We start from the raw sequence: 23,951 nt of genomic DNA, 5'->3' as shown, positions 1-23,951 counted from the left end.
CTTATTAGCTAGACAGCGCTCAGAAAACAGAAGGCGACTGAGACAGAGGCAGGTGGGTTAGGCATCTCACTTAGGGACAGCAGTTTATCAAGAGTTTATTTAAAGAGGTAAATTTCTCTAGCGCACTGTTCCTTGAGGCCTTGGTAAAGAATTCCCAGAGAGTCCACGTAAAGTAAAAACAAAACAAAACAAAAACAAACCCACAACCAAAACAAGAATGAGCTTATTTCTGTTTGGTCACCTGCCACGCCCACCCTTCGGACTCTCAAATCCTTAGCAAAAGGCGCTGCACCTTGGGCAGCTGTACGCAACGTAAGCTTTCCCCAGCCTGCCCATCCCCGTCACGCAGAGTACATCCGGGACGCTGACGGGGCGGGGCTGGGAGGCGGAGTCTAGAAGGAAAGTCCAGGCTCCGCCCACCCGGCGGCGCCCACAGCCCTGCATGCCCGCCACGCCCGGCAGAGGTCGCAGGCTCAGCAAACAGGTTTGTTATTTGGCGAGCGCCTGTCCAGTTGCGATCCTAGTTCTCGCGATAGAAAGCGCAAAGCCTGCCGGGAGGGATGCGCGGCCGTCGGTAGGTTTGCCCAAAATGGCAGCCCTGGAGGAGGAATTCACGTTGTCTACGGTACCCTTGGGTGCTGGGCCTAACGGACTCCTAGGTGTGGAGCAGAGCGACAAAACAGACCAGTTTCTAGTGACGCACGGCGGCAGGACCGTCATCCTCTATAAGGTGAGGGCGATGTGATCGGAGAGCCCCCGCTGAGGTCTTGCCCCTTTCTGTTCACTGAGCTAGAGCCGCAGGTTTCTCACGGCTTCAGAAAGAGATCGCCGAGCAGCTTGTTGGAGAGCTGGCTTGGCCCCTCCGGGACGCTGAGGTCTAGAATAGGATTCGGCTGTTTTCCTGGAGAGAGAGGCATATTTCGGAGTCGCAAGTGGCGGAGCGTCTAAGTGCACGTGGGCTAGACTCAGAAACGAAAAGAAAACCTGTGCTTTCGCTTCGCATCTCTCCGACAGGGCCTTAACATCCCCTCCTGGGATTTCTTGTCACCCCAGCTGCCCGCAGAAGGTTGAACAGAGATTGGGCGGGAGAGCATGATTGGCAGCAGGGGAACAGTGTTTGTGTCCCTACCCTTCTTCCCTCTCTTTGGGGAAAAGAGACGTGTGGATTGTTTTATTGTTTGTTTGGTTGTTTGTGTCCTTGGTAGCTTGATGGAATTTTGATTCCGAGTGAGCGGTCTCTTGCCAACTCCCATGTTGTAAATCCTGGAGTTGAGTCCTGGACAGGCTCTGTACGTCCCACCCCCTTTTCATCCTCGCTCTTGGCTCACCACACGTTCTACGTTGTGCTTTTAGTGGTCTCATAGAAAGTAACTGTTTTATTTGGGCTGCTGAACATAGTTTCACGTGTCTTTAAGAAGCTAGCTGTCTGCTTGGAAGTTTGGGGAACAGGTTCCCAGCATTCCTTTTTTTTTTTTTTTTAGGTTTATTTTTATTTATTTTAAGAGAGAGAGAGAGAGAACAAGCGGGTGAGGGGCAGAGAGAGAGGGAGACAGAATCCCAAGGAGGCTGCCTGCTGTCCAGCACAGAGCCGAATATTGGGTTCGAACTCACGAACCATGACATCACAACCTGACCCAAAATGAAGAGTCAGAAGCTTAACTGACTGAGCCACCCAGGTGCCCCTTGACTCCTCTGATGACACTGTTGGTTTTTACCTTGGCTGTCTAGTGGACTTAAAATTTTGTAGTTCCTGCATAGGAATACAGTGGCTGATTGGAACTGACATGATCGGGACTGTCCCTACTCAGTTTCCCATGCCTCTGTTCAAAGGCACAGTGGAATCCATTTTTTAAATGTACTGTTCACTAAATAGTGTTGTTTATTTACATTTTCATTTTAGGAACTTAGTCATATTTTCATTTAAATTACTTTTTGAAAAATTTTTATGTTTTTTAATTGTAGTAAAATACACATAAAATTTATCTCAGGGTGCCTGGGTGGCTCAGTTGGTTAAGCGTCTGACTCTTGATCTCACTCAGCTCAGGTCTTGATCTCTGGGTTGTGAGTTCATACCCCACGTTGGGCTCCATGCTGGGCATGGAGCCTACTTAAAAAAAAAAAACTTAGATCTTAACCATTTTTTGATCATACAGCTTAGGGTATTTAGTACATTACGTTGTTGTGCAGTCATCACCCCCCTCCACCTCCCAAACTCTTTTCATCTTACAAAACTGAAACTCCACCATTAAACAATAAATCTCTATTCTCCCAGCCCCTGAAAACCACCTTTCTACTTTCTGTCTTAAGTGGAATCATACACTGTCTTTTGTGACTACTTACTTTTTTAATTTAGGAAGTTTATCAAATGCTATTATGTTAATGATTTCTTCCTTTGTCTTGATTGTAACTTTAATTGCTTATAATATCTGAAATTGACCTTTTGAATATTGTATGTTAATTTTACTAGGTTTCTGATCAGAAACCCTTGGGGAGCTGGTCAGTGAAACAAGGCCAAATTATAACGTGTCCAGCTGTGTGCAACTTTCAAACTGGAGAGTTTATTGTTGTACATGACAATAAGGTGAGTTTTAAAACTATTTAATAATATATACGGCACAAGTGTTGATTTATTAACTGTGTACATGAAAACTGTTATGTGTAAATGAAAACTGGAATGCTTTCTTAGCTTGTATGTTTTGATTTAAGGTTTTGAGAATATGGAATACTGAAGATGTAAACCTGGATAAAGTATTTAAAGCTACAGTAAGTCTGAATTTTCTGACTTTTTAAAAAAAATGTTTATTTGTTTGTTTTTAAAGTTTATGTATTTATTTTGAGAGAGAAAGAGAGAGAGCACAAGCAGATGAGGGGGAGAGAGAAGGAAAGAGAGGATCCCAAGCAGGCTGCACACCATCAGTGCAGAGCCCGATGTGAGTCTCGAACTCCCTGTGAGATCGTGACGGGAGCAGAGATCAACAGTTGGACACCCAACTGACTGGGCCACCTAGATGCCCCAAATGTTCATTTACTTTTGAGAGGGAGGGAGGGGCAGAGAGAGGAGGACAGAGGATAGGAAGTGGGCTCTGCGCTGACAGCAGCAAGCCCGATGTGGGGCTTGAACTCAAGCCGCCAGATCAGATCTGAGCTGAAGTCAGACACTCAATCCGCTGAGCCACCCAGGTGTCCCGGAATTTTCTAACGTTTTTAATGTAGTAGATTGTTTCTCTTCATGCATCTGTGAAAGTGAGCATAAAGGTTACATTAGCTTTCGTTCTAGTTATCTTATAGTGTATCTTGGTAACACATCTTAGTTCATGAGTTAATGTTAGAAAATATAAACTTTTTTATTCCATGAGATTAAGAATTTAAATAATTCCTGGGGCACCGGGGTGGCTCAGCCGGTTAAGTGTCCCAACTTCGGCTCAGGTCATGATCTCATGATTCGTGAGTTTAAGCCCCGTGTCGGGCTCTGTGCTGTCCAGCTCAGAGCTCAGAGCCTGGAGCCTGCTTCGGATTGATTCTGTGTCTCCCTCTCTCTCTGCCTCTCCACTGCTTGCTTGCTCTCTTTCTCTCTCTCTCAAGAATAAATAATTAAAAAAATTTTTTTTTAATTCTTGAATAAGTTTACAGTTAATTTCCACGAGTTCAGGTGTTTATGGTATGTCTCTTGTGAGAACTTACCATGCCCTTTCTTAAAATAAGTAGAACACGTCCTGCTACTTTGATGCAATGTGTGTGTGTGTGTGTGTGTGTGTGTGTATACACACATGTATTGTTTTTTCAATGTTTATTTTTGAGAGAGAGAGAGAGAGTGGGGAAGGGACAGAGAGAGAGGGAGACACAGAATCCAAAGCAGACACCAGGCTCTGAGCTGTCAGCACAGAGCCCCACACGGGGCTTGAACCCACGAACTGTGAGACCATGACCTGAGCTGAAGTTGGACACTCAACTGACTGAGCCACCCACGCGCCTATACATATGTACATATATATTTACATACATACAGAGAGAGAATCCCAAGCAGGCTCCACTATCAGCGCAGAGCCTGATGCAGGGCTTGAACTCACGAACTGTGAGATCATGACCTGAGCTGAAATCAAGAGCTGGGCGCTTAACTGACTGAGCCACCCAGGCGTCCCTGCATTATGTATTTTTAAGAGTGGCTCAGAATGCAGTAAAAACAACCATGAGGAACTGTGCATTTTCTAGTGACGACCTAAAGTATGTTAATTAACTTTTTCTTACAAATTGAGAGTCTCAAATTAGGGTAACCTTGAAAGCTCCTTCCAGTTCTTTCTATCTATCTATCTATTTATTTATTTATTTTTACTTTTTAGTTTTTATTTATGTTAGTGGAGAGCGCTAGTGGGGACAGGGCAGAGAGAGAGTCCCAAGCAGGCTTCACACCGTTGCAGAGCCCAACACAGGGCTCAGTCTCATGAACCATGAGATCATGACCTGAGCCGAAATCAAGAGTTGGACACTTAACTGACTGAGCCAACCCAGGCGCCCCCAAAGTTCCTTCCGGTTCTAGATGTCTTAACTCTAAGGGTGCCTGGGTGGCTCAATCGACTGAGCTTCCCATGATCTCACGGTGATGGGATCCAGTCCAGCATCGTGCTCCGTGCTGCGTGTGGAGCCTGCTTAAGATTCTCTCAGTCCCTCTCCCCCTTTCTCTGCCCCCCTCCCCCCACTCTGCATGTGCTGTGAATAAATAAAGATGTCTAATTCTAAGTATAATTGGCAAATTTTAAACATTTTTAAAATTTATTATTTTTGAGAGAGAGACTGAATGTGAGTGGAGGAGGTGCAGAGAGAGGGAGACACAGCATCCGAAGCAGGCTCCAGGCTCTGAGCTGTCAGCACGGAGCCCGACGAGGGGCTCGAACTCACGGAACTGTGAGATCAGGACCTGGGCCAAAGTTGGAGGAGTAACCAACTGAGCCACTTAGGAGCCCCTAATTGGCAAATTGTAGACGTGGCTTATAATGGAGCTGGTTCAGATATAATCGCATTTATCACCTGGAACCTTGAAACTTCTGGCTAGCTAACTATGTTGTCTCTCGGCCCCCGTCTTTTCATTTACCCTGCGGTAACATGATCTTGATTTTTACAGTGGGGTTAACTTATTTTCTTGGGTTTACAGGCTGTAGTTGTAATTATGGCATCAGTCTTTGTCTTGCACCACAACTGCTTAAGTCTAATTAGTGGCTTTATTTATACCTCTTCCACCTTCAGTTTTTGGAAAGCTAGGTTGTACCTAACCTCCAGTACTCACAATGAAAGGATAAACCAAAAATGCGTAGAAATGCAAAAAAATACTTAAGGGGGAGAGCAGGGGACCGAGTACACAGAATGGGAGTAAAAGGCTTCTGTGTGGGGGTGCCTGGGTGGTTCAGTCGGTTGAGCATCCCACTCTTGATTTCCACGCAGGTCATGATTTTGCAGTTCGTGAGATCGCGCCCCGAGTCAGGCTCTATGCTGACAGTGTGGAGCCTGCTTGGGATGCTCTCTCTCCCTCCCTCTCTGCCCTTAAACCTCTTGCTTGCACTCTAAATAAATAAGTAAATAAATAAACTTTATAAAGAAAAGGCTTCTATGTATATTTATGTTGTACATTTGACTTTGGAACCATACAAAGCTGAATCAAAATGAAAACAAATCAGTTCTTAAAAATAAGCTTTCTATAAACGTCCTTATTTTATTAGGTGGCAATTGTTTTAGAATAAAAATTAATGCATTCTTATGTTTTTCAAGTTGTCAGCTGAGATCTATAGGATACATTCAATACAAGGGACAGAACCCTTAGTGCTATTCAAGGAAGGTGCTGTTCGTGGTTTAGAGGCCTTGCTTGCAGAGCCCCAGCAGAAAATTGAAACTGTTCTCTCTGATGATGAAGTGATTAAGTAAGTTCCAATACTTGTAAGTGAATTTTTTACCAAAATAATAGACTCTGCATGTTTTTTAACATTCTTTGCCTTGGTTATAAACATAACAAACCTTAATTAAAAACCATGTATGTGCTGTTGGCCAAATTAGCATCCTCCAGAAGCCTTGAGAGTGTTAGGCGATTGAGGAAACTGCAGGGACATACGAATCCTGTTCTAATGACAGAGAACTGGATAGTCAATTATTTGAAGATGAAGTGGGTAACTCCAGGAGACCAAAATCTCTGTTTTCTGTCCTATTGCCCTGACTGCCAAGATTGGAACCCTTACCCCTGAGCAAAAGTAGTTTGTTGTTAGTAAAATCATGATAGTGCTTTGAGCCCTCTGCTGTCCCACATTCTGGAATAAAACTGGAAAAATGACTCACTGAAATGATAGAAGGAAATCCCCTCCAGTCTCCATTATTTTATCACATTTCCTGTTTAGTGAACTTGCTCCCTGTCCAGGTCTACTTGATGCAAACTAAGTTCCTGAAAGTCAAGGTGAAGGCTTGTACTGAGTGAACAGTGTGGACAGTGACCATGTGTATCTTGGACCGCCCTGTTGAATGCTCCTAACGTGTGGAGGAAAGTGGAGGAAATCCCTCAGAAAAGGGATGTAGGTGGAGGACCTGCGTTCTAATGGCCACTTTGCCAGAGTCTGGCTGTGTGTGGCCTTGCCTAGAAGCCCGTCACCAACCCCCCCAACCCCCGGCCCACTGTCCTGCGGCTCGAGGAAGGCACATGAGCGCCTCATGTTTTCCTCAGAGCACGGGTCCCAAAAGTGACTGGAAAGGGAGAGGAGGTGAGTCAGATAAGGTTAATAACACTGCACAATGTCCCACAGCCACCCCTTTGGAGCTTTACAATTCACATTGTCTTTCTTTTTTTTTTGTTAAATTTTTTTTTAACGTTTATTTATTTTTGAGACAGAGAGAGACAGAGCATGAACGGGGGAGGGGCAGAGAGAGGGGGAGACACAGAATCCAAAACAGGCTCCAGGCTCTGAGCTGGCAGCACAGAGCCCGACGCGGGGCTCGGACTCACGGACCGTGAGATCGTGACCTGAGTTGAAGTCGGACGCTTAACCGACTGAGCCACCCAGGCGCCCCTCACATTGTCTTTCAAAGCTGTGGGAAGTTCAGGAACTTGCATTTAATCCAGAGATGCATTTGACAGAGAAATGCCTACTGATTCCCTGTCATATATGTATCCTGAAACACCGAATCAAATGTTCTCTGATGTCTCTCTGGCTCTAAAAAATATTGAAGATAAGGTATCCTCTTAAATTTAGTTTGATCGGTTTCTCTCAGCTGGTGATTTGATGTTTTATAATTGTTCTGTTTTTTAGGTGGACAAAGGTTTTCATGGTATTTAGGCATCCTGTCTTAATCTTTATTACTGAAAAAGTAAGTGATCGCTGTGATTCCTGGCCTGTTTTGCGACATTTCAAATTCACCTGTATTATTTTTAAAACTAAAATCGGGCATTAGTATTTCTCTCAGATGTGTGTGTGTGTGTGTGTATTTTTAAATGCTAAAAAACCTATTAGTTACAAGGAAATACATTTTAGAATACGTTTAAATGGATAAGAGGTTTTTAAGCACTCGTTGAAGTAATTGGAGTGACAGTTGGCTTTAACATTTAGGTACAGTGGTTGAAATGGAAATATTTTTAAATAAACCCTTTTTTTGTGTGCAGCATGGAAATCACTTTGCTTACATACAAACATTTAGCTCTCGCACCTTAAGCAAATACACACTCTTCCATGGACAAGAAGAAAAATCCGTCATACAGAATTTTACTGCATCTGTGGATCGGAAATTCATCTCTCTGATGTCATTAAGTAAGTATTTTTCTTTGAACTTTCAGAGATAGTAAATAAAGGGATATCACAGGATGGTGGTTTTTTGGAGTTTGAGTCTTAGGTTTTTGCAGTTGTCTATTGTAACACTTCCCTTCACGTGCTTCCTTACAAGCATTTATGCCCTCACTTTTTGCACTTTGTCATGTCTGGTCACGCATTAAGTCAGTATTTCTCGGCAGGTACCTTTTATTTTTTATTTATTTCTTTATTTATTATTTTAATTTTTTTAATGTTTATTCATTTCTGAGAGAGAGACAGAGCATGAGCAGGGGAGGGGCAGAGAGAGAGGGAGACACAGAATCTGAAACAGGCTCCAGGCTCTGAGCTGTCAGCACAGAGTCCGACATGGGGCTTGTACTCATGAACCATCATTTCGTGACCTGAGCCGAAGTCGGAAGCTTAACCGACCGAGCCACCCAGGCGCCCCATCGGCAGGTACCTTTTATATCTTAAAATTTATCATAAGCAATAAATGTAATATCAATAAAGAAGGAAAAATCACTATCGTGATAAGGTCAGGTTGTTCGATATTGTAAATAGTGACCCATAAATTAAGAGGGTTTTTTTTGTTTTGTTTTTTTAATATTTATTTTTGGGAGAGTGCAGGCAGGGGAGGGGCAGAGAGAGGGGGACAGGATCCAAAGCAGGCTCTGCACTGACAGACTGACCGCAGCGAGCCTGATGCGGGGCTCCAAACCACGAACCGCGAGATCATGACCTGAGCTGAAGCCAGACGCTCAGCAGACTGAGCCACTCGGGCGCCCCTAAGGTTGGTACTGAGTGGCTCCGGTAGTCCTCTTTTTTAGCCTTAAGGTATAGTTTGCCCTTCTTTGAACAGTGGTGGAGGCAGATGGGTTAAAGGAGACTAACAAAGCATTCGTGGCCTCTGCCAGCCAGCATTTTATAGATTTGTTAATGCCTTGGAGTTTAGCTGTATGTAATGGTCTAAAGTATAATCCAATTTCATGTGACTAGGAGAAAGAAGAGTGCCTGTGTGGGATTCTCATCCTCCTGCTCTTTATGGCTCCTCTTGAAGTTGTTTTGAGAAAAGGGAGAAAGAAACAAAAGCAGCATTTTCATATTATCACAATTAAAAACCTGTGAAGTTTTTTAATGTGCAAATGTTTGCAATGGCTATTAAGAAAAAGATTCCTGGGGCGCCTGGGTGGCGCAGTCGGTTAAGCGTCCGACTTCAGCCAGGTCACGATCTCGCGGTCCGTGAGTTCGAGCCCTGCGTCGGGCTCTGGGCTGATGGCTCGGAGCCTGGAGCCTCTTTCCGATTCTGTGTCTCCCTCTCTCTCTGCCCCTCCCCCGTTCATGCTCTGTCTCTCTCTGTCCCAAAAATAAATTAAAAACGTTGAAAAAAAAAAAAAAAAGAAAAAGATTCCTATCTAGAAGATCTTTGGAATGCACTTAATGCCTTTGCTCAAGAAGGACTGGTTTTCTTATGGTTTCACTTATATACTTACTGGTTTTGTTCTGTTTTGTTTTTTAAGTAGGCTCCATGCCCAACATGAGGCTTGAACTCACAACCCTGAGACTAGGAGTTGCATGCTTGGGCACCTGGGTGGCTCAATCGGTTAAGTGTCTGATGCTAGCTCGGGTCATGATCTCCTAGTTTGTGACTTTGAGTCTCACTTTGGGTTTTCTGCTGTCAGCACAGAGCTCCCTTTGGATCCTTTGTCCTCCTCTCTCTGCCCCTCCCTGCATGTGCTCTCTTTCTCTCTCTCTCAAACATTTAAAAAGAAAAGAAAAAGTTGCATACTCTACTGACTGAGCCAGCTAGGCACCCCAGATAGACTTACGATTAAATGAAAGCTTGTGGGTTAATGAATGAACATAGAAATAAGGGAATCTGAACCAAAGAGCCCTAAAACCTTTGTGTTATTCAGCTAGAACCACGTGAAATTGCCCAACTTCAATTGACATACGAAAAACGGCAACTTCATACAGTTTTCAGGGTGATGGAGTAACAAAAAATGTCATGTGCAGACCCGAATGCTAATTAATCTTGAATGTGAGATACATCCTTTTGGTGACTAGATTGTCTGTATTCCTGACAGTTCCTTCTCATATTTTAAGTTCGTACTAGTATCTACAGTTTGTAATTCTTACCTGTTGTGACGATGTTTTTTTTTTTTTTTTTTGAGAGCAAGTGAGCCGGGGAAGGGCAGGGGGGAGAGAGAAAGAATCGTAAGCAGGCTCCACACCCAGCTCAATTTTAGGTTTGTAGTGCAGTGCATTCTTTAAGGGAAAGCAAAGAGCAATGTGATTGTTAACTTTATTTTTCTGATTATATCTTCTATCAAATTGGTCCAACTTACAAATAACCTGGTACCTTTAGCTCTAAAAGATCTAGAACTGTCCTTTAACTGATACTGAGCAACAAATGCTTGTTCCCAACAGGCTCTGATGGGTGTGTATATGAAACCTTGATACCAATACATCCGAGGGACCCAGACGAAAATCAGAGGGTAGTCAGATCGCTATTGCTCAAGACTGTGGTGGCCGGTAATGCCCGAAGTGGTGTTGCACTCACCGTCCTGGATCAGGATCACGTAGCAGTCCTAGGACCGCCGCTGCCAGCTTCCAAGGGTGACTGGATGTGATCAATTAAGAAGTCCTTTGGGTTTTTCCTTCAACGTGTGCCTCTTTTTCTTCTTTTTCTTTTGTATTTATTACCACCCATTCGTTTTCTTTATCATCGTACTCAAATTATTTTTGTAGCTTCCTAACTCTTCTTGAATAGGTCTTTGATTTTATCTTAACATTAGTTAATCTTTTTTTCCCCCCAGGTTATTTATTTATTTATTTTATTGGTCATCTCTATGCCCCACGTGGGGCTGAAACTCAGCGACCCCAAGATTAAGGGTCACATACTTTCCTGAGACAGCCAGATGCCCCATCTTTTTAGAAAACATTCCCTTATATCATTACCTTGCTCGTGACTAATGCCTTAAAGAAATAAAAACTGCAAATATCTGTACCAGCCCGTGGGCGTTTGATCCTTGGTAAGCCTTACAGTAGAGAATTGAATTCATAGCCTGGTGGCATTTCAGCAGAATGGAAGTCCACACGACCTGGATGTCTTGAAATTCAGGGTCTACAAGAATGCTTTTCCATCTGTGACTTCAGAGCATGATTCTCATTTGCACCTCCCCTAGCCCCCAAACACCCCTCCACACAACACAGACTTGTAGTCTATCACGAAGAACATACTTGTTCCTGACCAGTGCCAGATTGGGATCTCTTAGGCAACGCTATAAAACTCAAGAGTCTTTTGTTTGGTGTTCAGGTGTCTTACAGTCTAGGCCCCACCCATCTTTTCCGGTCTCTTTTCCCAGTTGCAGAGCAAAAACCCTTTGATTTATTCAGTCCAGGCTTCCTATTGACTGTACGTGTCATCTGCCTGTGCTCTCATCTGCCTGTGCTCGTCTGTGGTTCTTTGTTTCTCCTGCTTATTGAGATAGGAGCTACTAGACACAGCGTAGCTGTCCTGGGCCAGGCACTTGACTTGTGTTATCCCTTTGCACTATTTAATCTTCCAACAAGGCCAGGAGAGAAGGTAGTTACTAATAGCACTCCTGTTTTACAGACCAGGAGACAAGTGTTAGAGGATTCAGTAGAGCGGGGGTTCGGCCCAAGCAGATTGCCTCTTCGGTCACGGACCTTACTTTTCTCAAGTCCTGGCGCCCCGCCACTTTACCGCCCTGTGCTGTTCCTCTCCCCCACCGTCCTCCCTCTTTCCGGTTCTGCTCTACCCCCCGAAACCTGGTAACCACCGTGAGAGCTTCCATCGTCTCTTTCCAGAGGGTTTTTATATGTATGCAGGCAAATACTACTGCTTATTTTTTTTCCTCTTCTTTTCCCATGAATGGTAGCATACCGTACACGCTGATGTGTACCTTATTTACTCACTTACCTGAGAGATCAAAGAGCCCTTTCCATATTGACATTTGTCATTATTATTACTGTTAGTATTGTTAGCTTTCTTTTATTAGAACAGTTTAAGGTTCACAGCAAAATTGAGGGAAAGATACATAGATCTCCCATATGCCCCCTGCCCTCGCACATGTCCACTTGTCATGAGACCTCATTTCCTTGAATTTCTGTGGTACTCACTGTCTTTGTGACTCATTTTTATACTGAATGAGGCAAGACTTGTGTGTTTAACTGTGACTCTCCCCAGTCTCCCCACTTCCCCCTGCCCTCAGCATCACATATTTACATGTGGCACGATGTCTGAATTTGTATGTCTTGTTTTACAGAATGCCTTTCCATATGGAACACAAAATTTCAAACACTACAGACTTCCAGAGAGTTACCACAGGGGACCAGCGGTCAAGTAAGTTTTTGTCCTTGACTCTTTTTTCAAATTTAGTACTTTTGTGCATGATAAATACACTGTAAAGGAAGAGACTTCCGATCTAAATAATTTGGCAGTTTTTGTTTTGAGAGAAAGTGCGTGTGAGCCCACGTGAGCCGGGGGCAGAGGGAGAGTGAGAGAGAGAATCTTAAGCAGGCTCCATGTTGAGCGTGGAGATCAGTCCCAAGACCCTGGATTCATGACTCGAGCTGATTCATGGTTCAACTGACTGAACCACCCAGGCGTCCCTATTTGGCAATTTTCGATTAAAATGAGAAATGTTTTTTTACCTGCGAGAGTATACTTGTTTGGTTATTTGAATTTTCTTTTATGTTTGTTACTTTCAAAACACTAAATTTGGGGTAATTTTAGATCAAGGGAGAATAATTAGTAAATAAAACAACTTTTGTTTTTAGCTGCTCTTTGGTTTGACCTTTTTACTTCTGTATTGTTTTTTATATTTTGTTTTTATTTTTTAAGCATTTTCTGTATCCGGTGTGGGGCTTGAACTCACGGCTTTGAGACCAAGCAGGAGTCACATGCTCTACCGACTCAGCCAACCAGGCACCCCTGCCTTTGTATTTTGAACCATGTGCCCAGGCTGTTACTTTTCTAACAAATTAGTCTTTTAGATATATGTTAAACATTCTCGTGGAGTTACACAAGAATTATTAAAGAATTAAAATTTTAGACCAACCAAACTGTAAACTGAGGCCGGGGGTCCTTGTCTATTTTGTTACCCGTTTTATCTTCAGTGTCTAGGAGAGGTGCTCAGTAAATATTGGTGGTTTAGTGAATGCGAATAAAATGCAAATAAAGGTAATACGGCTTTACTGATAATTGTAATTAGAGGATAAAGAGACTAAATTTCTCAGCATACAATATAATTCTAATTTATAGGGTTGCCTGGGTGGTTTAGTTGGGCATCTGACTTTGGCCCAGGTCATGATCTCAAGGTTCATGAATTCATCAGGCTTGCTGCTCTCAGCGTGGAGCCTGTTTCACATCTTCTGTTCCCCTCTCTTTGCTCCTCCCCTTTTCATACCCCCTCTCTCTCTCACAAAAATGAATGAACATTTAAAAAAATTGTAATTTTAACAACAGAGTTAACCATTCACAATTCTGCTCTAACATATGATTTCCATGTTTCTTTAAGCTTTTTGTTCATATATCTTATTTATACTATTTTAATAATTGGAATCCTAAGATAGAAACAATGTTAAATTCTGCTTTTTTTTTTTTTTTTAATTTTAATTTTATTTTACAGTTTACACCCAAATTTGCATATAGTGCAACAATGATTTCAGGAGTAGATTCCTTAGTGCCCCTTACCCATTTAGCCCATCCTCCCTCCCAGAACCCCTCCATTAACCCTCAATTTGTTCTCCATATTTATGAGTCTTTTCTGTTTTGTCTTCCTCCCTGTTTTTATATTATTTTTGTTTCTCTTACCCTATGTTCATCTGTTTTGTCTCTTAAAGTCCTCATATGAGTGAAGTCATAGGAGATTTCTTTCTCTAATTTTGCTTAGCATAATACCCTCTAGTTCTGTCCACATAGTTGCAAATGGCAAGATTTCATTCTTTTTGATTGCCGAGTAATACTCCCATTGTATATATACACCCCATCTTCTTTGCCCATTCATCCATCGATGGACATTTGGGCTCTTTCCATACTTTGGCTGTTGTCGATAGCGCTGCTATAAACATTGGGGTGCATGTGCCCCTTCGAAACAACACACCTGTGTCCCTTGGATAAATACCTAGTAGCGCAATTGCTGGGTCGTAGGGTAGTTCTATTTTTAGTTTTTTGAGGAACCTCCATACTGTTTTCCAGAGTGGCTGCACCAGCTTGCATTCCCATCTGCTTTTTTCATCTAGCACATCATTAACTGAGTGCCCTGTTAAGTACCCTTGGTAATCATTACATTAATAGCTTTAGAATAGTGGCAATTCTATTTTTAAATAATTATTTTAAATGCATAGAGTGATCAGATTTTTAAGAGTTGAGAGTATCCTTTAAATTATGCTTCATTCAGGGGCGCCTGGGTGGCTCAGTCGGCTAAGTGCCCAACTTTGGCTCAGGTCATGATCTCATGGTTCATGAGTTCAAGCCCCACATCAGGCTCTGCGCTGACAGTTCAGAGCCTGGTGCCTGCTTCAGATCCCGTGTCTCTCTCTCTCTCTCTGCCCCTTCCCTGTTTGTGCTTGTCTCTCTCTTTCTCCCTCGAAAATAAATAAACATTAAATTGTGGTTCATTCAGACGTGGGTAGAAATAAGAGCTGTGTAAGCCTACCCAGTTAACAAGTTGTACATGTGAGGTTATTCTGGAAAGTTGTTTAACTTTATCCTGTTGTTTTTTGTTATGTTAAGATTACTTAACCCTAAGTTATTGTTATAAATGGGATTCAGATCTTAGAAAAAAATTGCTTACATTTTCTGTAACATTTTTTGTAGCTCTGGTATTTTGGGGAAAATTTATTTATGCTACATGGAAAATTTCTTACTGTGATTCCATACAAGTGTGAAGTATCTTCATTAGCAGGTGCTCTTGGAAAACTCAAGCATAGTCAAGATCCAGGTAGGAGGCCACCCCTTTTTTTAAAGTAACCTCTGTGCCTAATGTGGGGCTCAAACTCATGACCCCAAGATCAAGAGTCGCATGCTGTACCAACTGAGCCAGCCAGGCACCCCAGGAACTTCTGTTTTTTTCTTATTAATGTAAACCATTTTATTAACTTCCAGTGTGATGTAGATTTCTACAGCCATCAGTTTACGGAGCCTGTTTTTGATGTTGAAATTTGCCACTGTTCATTGAAATTTCCTTGACCCAGGTATCTACCTTGGGAACAGTCTATACTGCAGGTACTGGTGTAGGCTGAAGAGCTACACTGTTTTGAACACAAGTGTTCTGACTTTAGGGGCATTGGAAGAGTCCCCCAGGCAAAATCACTAATTGCTTTATCCTCTCGTGTTTCCCAGTGATCTCATCTGTTGGTTTAATGTTGCTGGGCACATACCCTTTTACTGTATTGTGACTTCCTGATGTGGGGTTATCAGTAGAATTCAATGGTCTTTAAAGCATCTCTTGAATTGTGCATGAATGGTTGTCGTTTGGCTAAACACCAATAGGTCAAAAATTTTCAGAAATTGTATGCTTTGTGTTTTCTTAGGCACTCACACTGTGCCTCATTTTGTAAACTGGGAAACATCTCGAGGATATGGATTTGGATCCCAGAACTCAGAGCAGTCGAAGAGAATTGTAAGTTTGGTAGTTGAAATAGAAATGTTAGTGCAGGGTGGGTAGAGATTACTTAAAAATAAGATCTTAAGAAAAGAAAAAAAAAGTTCTCCAAAAATGTTAGTGCACATATTTAAAAAAAAAGAGAGGAAAAAAAAAAGGTGGGATTATTTTAATAATTCACATCTGTACAACTCTTATGGCTTTGATCTTCATGACGGCAATTTGAATCATGAACCCAGTGACCTGACAGCCTTTATCCAAAATGTCAGGTGTAGTTTAGTAGTTAATTTTTATAGGCATGTGTGTGTGTCTAAGACACAGGTGTGAAAATGGACAGTTTGCAATTAGTAATAATACCTTGAGTATTATTTGAGTTGAGTATAGCGAGTTTTGTGTGTGTGTTTAAAAAACAAAAACCTTAAAGGTATTTAAATTACTCTAAATAAACCCACTCTTCACTATAACGAAGCTATAATATTTTGAAAAGCTTGTGATGAGAGCATTAAGGGTGCAATTCTAGTGTCTTTAGGACATTTTATATTCTTCTAAATATATGTTGGATCTTTTGCATTGTTTTGAGATCCTAATCAATTTACTTAATTCCAGTTAAGGAGAAGGAAAATTGAAGTGAATGTACCGCCTCCAGCATTCGAACAACTTTTATCAACAATAAAGGTAAATAAAATATTAGAAATATGAAAAATCGAGGCACCTGGGTGACTCAGTCAGTTAAGCGTCTGACTTTGGCTCAGGTCATGATCTCACCGTTTGTGAGTTCGAGCCCCGCGTTCGGGTTCTGTGCTGACAGCTCAGAGCCTGGAGCCTGTTTCAGATTCTCTGTTTCCCTGTCTCTCTCTGTCCCTCCCCTGCTTGCGCTCTGTCTCTTTGTCTCTCTCTCTCTCTCTGTCTCTCTCTCAAAAATAAACATTAAAATACTTAAAAAAAAAAAAAAAAGAAGAAATATGAAAAATCAACCGAAGTGGTAAAAGAAATCCCATCTGCTTTCCATTCTAATTTTTCTGATCATTGTTTAATATCTGCAGCTAACATATGTATAGTGTCTTCAGGTTGTCAGAGCTACCTAATACTTTGGCTTATTTGACTCTTACCGACCATTTTGTGAGAGGGAGGTGGCCTCATCAGGATCTCTTTCACCTTTGCGTTGAATATACTTGTCACTTTGCCTCTTAAAGAATTTGATCTCTAAACCCTGGAATTAATTTCTGTTTTGGTTTGGTCTTTGTGTAGCATATCGTATCAACTCCCAGTTTCACAGGAATGCACGAATGTTGTTAAGTGATTTGAGAAAATGTTGAGCTAGGAACTTTTGACTTCGGAGTGACGTTTGTTTCCTGTACTAGACTGAAGTCTGTTACTTCCACCCTTTCAGAAAGATTCAGAAAAAGACATTGAAGTAGAACTATGTAAATTTTTGGCTGTGAAGCGGACACCTGACTTTCATACTATTGTTGGGGACATAGTATTAGAACTTCTGGGACGACATACAACAGAGCCATCATTTTACCCCCGGAACTCTCTGATGCAACTTATCCAGACACACGTGCTTTCTTACAGGTAAGTGTTTCTGTGTACCACGCTTTGTGTCTGTAACTCTTTTGACCTTGTTGTTTTACAGTTCTAGTGTTCATACTCTGAAAAAGCTTATACGTTATTTGCAGTTGAGATCTTTCTTGCTATACAAAAGTGGTTCATGGTGTTTTGTCTCAGCTTGTGCCCCGGCCTGATGGAGGCGGCCTTGGAAAAGACAGATGTGCAGATGTTACAGCTGTGTCTACAGCAGTTCCCCGACATTCCTGAATCGATCACCTGCGCTTGCTTAAAAATTTTCTTGAGGTAAGTTAGAAGCTGATGGTCCTTTTGCTCCACTGCATCTTTACTCTCTTACAGTCCTTGATTTCTAAAACGTCTGATGCTTACAGAATGAACATTTTTCTAGTAAGTTCATGCAGCGATAAGAATTAATTTCTCACTTTCAATTAACATGATAGCATTAGTGATGACAGTCTTCAAGAAACAGAAATCAATATGGAATCAGTTTCTGACTGTAGTGATCCTGTGCAAGAGAAAATGGACGAGCAAACGGAAATTCTTCAAAACGGTTTCAATGCTGACGAACAAAACTGTGACAGCTGTGATCGGAAGTTAAACCAAAAGCCTCAGGACGCAGCCGAGGAGACCACCTCGTGCCCTGTGGTACCGAAGAGAGCGGCACTGCTGTATCCTTTGAAACCCTCTCCCCCGTATTGTCTCTTTCCACAGATACAGGCGAGTGCCAGGCAGTAACCCGGGAATAAGTAGATCATTTCAGGTGCTTTTTGTTTTCTTCAGTTTTTTTCAGTTTCTGCCTGAATGTGGAATACATTCAGTGCTAGATTCAAATAACTTACTTAAACCTGTTATAAGAAGGCGTATGAAAGCAGAAGCTCTATCAATTCTAAAAACTAGTCTTCTGAATAAATACCAGTTAGATGAGTGAAGTATTCGAGGTGACCTGTCGTGATGAGGAGAAAGTTCAGTGATCGAGCTCTTTCAGAAAAGTGAAACTTTCATATAAATTTAGAAAAGATCTCACTGAGGCAGGGAGTTACTCATAATTCCGGTAGAAAAGCCTTCATTTGTTGAAACAAGGTTTTCCTTTAGTCCTGAGTAGAAATGCAATTCTTCATTCAGCTTATAGCGAAATGTTTCTTCTGCCGCACTTGAAAGACATCCCAGCACAACATGTCACTGTAAGTGTTTGTAGACATCCTATGGAATTTTATATTCTATACGTTTCACTGCTCAACTGACCGACTTTAGGGCATTTGAAAGGTGATCAGTGAAGGTTCCTTCATGTGAATAAGAGGTTTCCCAGCCCCCACGATAAAAAACTGTGCCCAGGAGACGAGTGATTTTTGGTGGGCAGATCTTGGCATGCTTGGTGCCAAGCCTGAAGGCCAAGTTGATCCATCTGCATTAAAAACAGGTGCCTGGCCGGCTCGCTCTCAGTGGAGCATATGACACTTGATCTTGGAGTTGTGAGTTTGAGCCCCATGTTGGGCATAGAGCTTACTTTTAAAGAAACAAATATTAAAAAAAAAAAAAAAAAAGAAACTAAAAAGAATTGCCCAGAGATGGATTCTCTCTTTTCTGCTTATTGTTTACAAACAGGATAAGCTTCCCAGCTACCCCCCCCCCCCAACCAGATGAACTCCCCATTGATAGCAAAGACTGTGTTTTATTCTTTTTTATATCCCCAGATGTCTAGCATATTTGTCTGCTGTATAATTAAATTCAGTAGCTTCTTAAAATTCTTCAGTCTCTTTGTTAGCTTTATAGAGAGAAAATTTTTCTATCGAAGTGATAAATTGTCCCTTTTCTTCCTACGCAGCTATTTCTCCAGTATTTGTATTTCCTTTATCTGAAGTGTAGTGAAAATGCTACTATGACTCTTCCTGGACTGCACCCTCCAACCTTGAACCAAGTAAGATCATCTTCTTTAAAAGTTTTTTTTAACTTTTTAGTTTTAATTCCAGTAGAGCTAACATACAGTATTATATCAATTGCACGTGCACAGTATAGTGATTGAACAGTTCTAGGCATTACTGAGTGCTCATCGTAATTAGTGAACTCTCATTATTTCCCCTTCACCTATTTCCCCCATTCTCCCCACCCACCTCCACTCTAGTAACCAGCAGTCTGTACTCTACAGGAAGAGTCTGTTTTTTTGGTTTGTCTCTTTTTTTCTTTGTTCACTTGTTTTGTAAATTCCATATATGAGTGAAATCATGTGGTATTTGTCTTTCTCTGACTGATTGCACTTGGCAGAATACACTCCAGCTCCATCCATGTTATTGCAAATAGCAACTTTCCGGGTATTTTTTTTTTAATGTGTATTTATTTATGAATGGGGCAGCAGCAGCAAGTGGGGTAGAGGTGGGGAGAGAGAATCCCAAGCCGGCTCCACACTGTCAGCACAGAGCCGGATGCAGGGCTTGATCTCACAAGCCGTGACATCATGACCTGAGCTGAGATCAAGAGTCACATAGTCAACCGACTGAGCCACCGAGGTGCCCCTTGATTTCATTTGTTTTCAATGCTGAGTGATATTCCATTACACACACACACACACACACACACACACACACACACACACACACACACTTTCCCCACATCTTCTTTATCCGTTTATATATCGATGGACACTTGTACTGCTTTTATAATTTGGCTATTGTAAATAATGCCACAGTAAACATAGGGGTGAGATCATCTTTTTAACTTTTTAACTCGATCTGGTGCTAGGAAAAGTCTGTAAGAACAAAATAATGTTATATATAATAGTGTCAGAACTTGGAATTCAGTAACTGATTTCTCTTTGTCTCCTGGTCCATATGAATTTCCTCTCTCACCCTGTATACAAACCACTGGAGTGAGAGGTGGGGAGGATCTCTCAATTTGGGGTCAAAATTCTGTGCTAAAGAACTTAAATACATCTTAAATTCTTGCTATTGTGACCCTTTTCAAGAATTTCCTTATCTCTCTGGGAGATGGTGTAAGTGTCCAAATCTCTTTAAGAATAAGAGAATTAAGGTTAATGGAAAAAAATGTTTTCAGAGAATCTCTTTAAATACAGTATTTATTTGAGAAGCAGTTTAAAACATTAAAAAGTTTATTGTTGCCAGTAACGCATGGCTGGCTCAGTCCGTAGAGTATTCAACTCTCAATCTTAGGGTTGTGAGTTTGAGCCCCATGTTGGGTATAGAAATTCCTTAAAAAAAAAAAAAAAAAAGTATTGTGGTTTAAGAATATGTTATCCTAATTAAGCAGTTTAAACACTTAATTTGACTACTTTCATTTAAAAAAAATTTGTTTTTAATGTTTATTTATGTCTGAGACAGAGCATGAGTGGCAGAGGGGCAGAGAGAGAGGGAGACACAGAATCTGAAGCAGGCTCCAGGCTCCAAGCTGTCAGCATAGAGCCCGACTCGGGACTTGAACTCACAAACCATGAGATCATGACCTGAGCCGAAGTCGGACGCTCAACCGACTGAGCCACCCAGGCACCCCTGCTTTCGTTTTTTTTTTTAGTAAAATTTTGTTAAGTAATTTTTATTTTCTTTTAATTTTTTAAAATGTTTTTATTTATCTTTGAGAGAGAGAAAAACTGAACGCAAGTGGGGAAGGGGCAGAGAGAGAGGGAGACCCAGAATCCGAAACAGGCTCCAGGCTCCGAGCTGTCAGCACAGAGCCCCACATAGGACTCAAACCCATGAACCGTGAGATCATGACCTGAGCCAAAGTGGGATGTTTAACCACCTGAGCCTCCCAGGTGCCCCTAAGAAGTTAATTTTTGGAGTCAAAAATTCCAACATTATCAGAGGTTGCTTCTCCACTCCCCTTGTCCGTCTTAGGGATAACCAATATTAAGAGTTTCTTTTGGGGCACCTGTATGGCTCAGGTGGTGGAGCGTGCATTCCTCATTCTCAGGGTTGTGAGTTCGAGCTCCGTGTTGGGTGAAGAGATTAAGTTAACTTAAAAAAGTCTCTTTTATGTCTGGGAATTTTCTTTCTATACCCTAACTTAATCTTCCTCTTGTTTTTCTAACAGAAATTAGGTCATAGTATGCATGCTATTTGCAATTTGCTTTTTTATTCAGCTCTGAGTTTTAGACATTTTCTGGACCAAACATCTGCCTCATTTCTCTTTTTTTTTTGTTTTTCTTTTAATTTAATTAAAAATTTTCTTAAGTAATCTCTACACCCAGCATGAGACTCAAACTCGGACTCCGATATCAAGAATTACATACTGTGCTGACTGAGCCGGCCAGGCGCTCCCTGCCTCATTCTTTTTAATCGCTGCATACTATTTCATTTTATGGAGAATCTTAATTTATGTCAGTCCCCTGTTGATTTGCCTTAAGTTGTTTACAGTTTTTTTATTATTAAAAAACTTCAGCGAACCTTCAGCGAACATCTTTACACACTCTTTTTTTTTTTAATTTTTTTAAATGTTTATTTATTTATTTTGAGAGAGAGAGAGATTGTGAGCAAGCATAGGAGAGACAGAGAGGTTGAGTCCCAAACAGGCTCCACTGTGACGCTGAAACTCACAAACCATAAGATCATGACCTGAGCCAAAATCAAGAGTCGGCTGCTTAACTGGTTGACCCACCCAGGCACTCCCCCCCCACACTTTCTTTTTCTTAAGTAATTTCTGTATCCAATCTGGGGCTCAAACTCAAAACCCTAAGATCAAGAGTCACATGCCCTACTGGCTGAGCCAGCCAGGTGCCCCTACACAGATGTTCTAGTATGATTATAAGGGAACACCTGTGGAGTAAATTCCCAGGAGTTGAAATTACTGGATAAAGGGTACATGCATTTTTTTTTAGGTGTTTGTTTGTTTTAAATAATTTCTCCCCCTCCCCTTTTTTTTCCGTATTAAGTAATCTCTACACCTGGCATTGAACTCACAACTCGGAGATCAAGAGTCCTATGCTCTAATGACTGAGCCACCCAGATGCCCTGCATTTTTAGTTTTCAAAATGCCAGTACCTTTCTGAAGGGTTGTGACCATCTTTTCTTGCCTATTTACATTTCCTTTCGTGAACTGCCAGGTTGGGTTCTCTGTCCAGTTTTCAATTGCATTTTCTGTCTTTTTCGTTTTGGCTTATAAAGAATTCTTTGTGTATTAGGAAATTGTCTTTTTCTATGGAGTGTATTATAAGTACTTTCTTCCTATCACTTGTCTTTTTACTTTTTTCAGTGTAATTTTTGCGGTAGATAAGTTTCTGATTTTATTTAAAAATTTTAATTTTTAAAATTATTAAGGTTTTCCTTTGTGGCTTCGTTACGGCTAGGTCATGCTTGAGGCCCTTTCAACTCAGAGAATATAAAAATAGCCACCCTTTCTTAGTACATTCATGGTTTCCTTTTCTGTGTTTAATTCCTTGATTCATATAAAAAAAATTTATTTTGGTGTAAGGAGTTTCATAGGGATGAACCTTCCTTTCTCCACCCAAATGGTGGATGAGTTTCCTTAATGCTTTTTCATGACAGGTGATATTGCATGTTAACTACAGCCCATCTGAAGGTGTCAAACTATGTAGAATACTTTAATAAATGTATAGTGATTGTATTTTAGTTCATGGTAGTTCATCTTTGATACACCACACCCTATTCTTGGGGCATAGTGTATATTTCAGAGTAGGAGATGAGTGGGTTGTTTTTTGTAACTGTCAGTAATTTTTTTTAAGATTGTATTTTTAAGTAATCTCTATACCCAACTTGGGGCTCGAACCCACAACCCTGAGGTCGAGTCCCCATGCTCCACAGACCAGACCAGGCCAGCCAGGGGCCCTGATTACAAAAAAAATTTTTAATAAAAACCATGTACTAACTCTCCCTTGGATTAAGTGTCACTCTGGCTTTCTTTTTACAGATTAATGCTGTGAAAAAGATTGAGTTATGCTTGTAAAATAACAAGTGTAAAGCAAAGACCATTTTTATATTGTTTAGAAATTCTTCCATTTCTAAACTTAAATGCTTAGATTTTTGTAAACAAGACTAACTTTTCTTATAACTATTTGATATAATTCTGGGCTTTCTAAAATGAATTAACCTAAAATTAAATTTAAAATCTTAACTTTCCTTTTCCCGTTTATCCTCAGATTATGGATTGGATATGCCTCCTTCTGGATGCTAACTTTACCGTTGTGGTAATGATACCAGAAGCAAAAAGACTACTGTTAAGTCTTTATAAGTTTGTGAAATCCCAGGTGTGTGATTATTTGATATATGCTGAATTCCTTTTGTACCCGAGTATCACTTACATTATAATTTATTCTTAACATTTTTGTCTTGGCATAGTTCTAAGTAATCGTGGAGGATTTGTTTGTGTGTGGAAGTTACGGTACAAGTTACTCTGAAACTTTTTTCTTTAGATATGCATTTGTTCCGAGCTCAACAAGATTGAAGTAAGTTTTCGTGAGCTGCAGAAACTAAATCAAGAAAAGAATAATAGGGAATTATATTCAATCGAAGTACTGGAACTCTTCTGATGCTACCGATTCTCCTTCATAGATGTTTTATGAAGCTCTTTTATGTGAATTCTTCCTGCTCTTCCAGGCAAGAGATGTGTTTTGTTTGTAACTGTCTCCGTGACCAGAGAAATGAGTCCTCTGGTACCTGGACCATCACTGTTGCATTCTTCTGGGTTGGAACGTAGGTTTCATGTGAACCTATTTTAGTTTATGGACGTTGGTGGGGAGAGGTTCTGAAACTTTTTTTAAATATGTAACTGAGCTGATTTTAAGTAAACTTATTTGTGTATTGATAAAAATCTAATTTCTTACCATGTGTTTTGGTTAGTTCTTCTTTTAGTAAAAAAAATAAATAATAAATAAATAATAATAGGAAAAATCATCACTGAAACAGTGATTCTAAGAAGAATGTAGTTTTATCAGAGTCCGAAGGTGTCCTAGCTCACCCGTGCTTGTGGGGGACCGAAGAAGTCAGTCCCATAAGCAGGACCCTCAGCAGAAAGGTCT

General features: G+C 41.1%; 1 protein-coding gene across 3 annotated transcripts; it reads left to right on the top strand.

Moving 5' to 3' along the window:
• Positions 1-405: 405 nt before the first annotated feature.
• NOL11 (nucleolar protein 11) lies at positions 406-23,760 on the top strand. Of its 3 annotated transcripts, none has more exons than XM_042966751.1 (18): positions 406-484; positions 2,468-2,581; positions 2,707-2,763; positions 5,758-5,906; positions 7,278-7,335; positions 7,628-7,772; positions 10,200-10,388; positions 12,062-12,138; positions 14,617-14,740; positions 15,333-15,421; positions 16,010-16,078; positions 16,794-16,978; positions 17,132-17,257; positions 17,413-17,640; positions 18,075-18,153; positions 18,795-18,887; positions 23,073-23,180; positions 23,346-23,760. In XM_042966751.1, the coding sequence occupies exons 1-18, from the start codon at positions 443-445 to the stop codon at positions 23,460-23,462; spliced, it is 2,049 nt and encodes a 682-aa protein (XP_042822685.1). In that variant the 5' UTR covers positions 406-442; the 3' UTR covers positions 23,463-23,760. The 3 variants fall into 3 exon arrangements, with proteins under 3 accessions (XP_042822685.1, XP_042822683.1, XP_007088355.2); XM_042966749.1 differs by lacking the exon at positions 406-484 and adding an exon at positions 528-730 and having other exon boundaries at positions 17,473-17,640; XM_007088293.3 differs by lacking the exon at positions 406-484 and adding an exon at positions 528-730.
• The last annotated feature ends 191 nt before the right edge of the window (positions 23,761-23,951 follow it).

Source organism: Panthera tigris, chromosome E1 (genome assembly GCF_018350195.1).
Source record: "Panthera tigris isolate Pti1 chromosome E1, P.tigris_Pti1_mat1.1, whole genome shotgun sequence".
NCBI classification, from domain to species: domain Eukaryota; kingdom Metazoa; phylum Chordata; class Mammalia; order Carnivora; family Felidae; genus Panthera; species Panthera tigris.
This window is presented reverse-complemented; position numbering and strand designations above follow the sequence as displayed.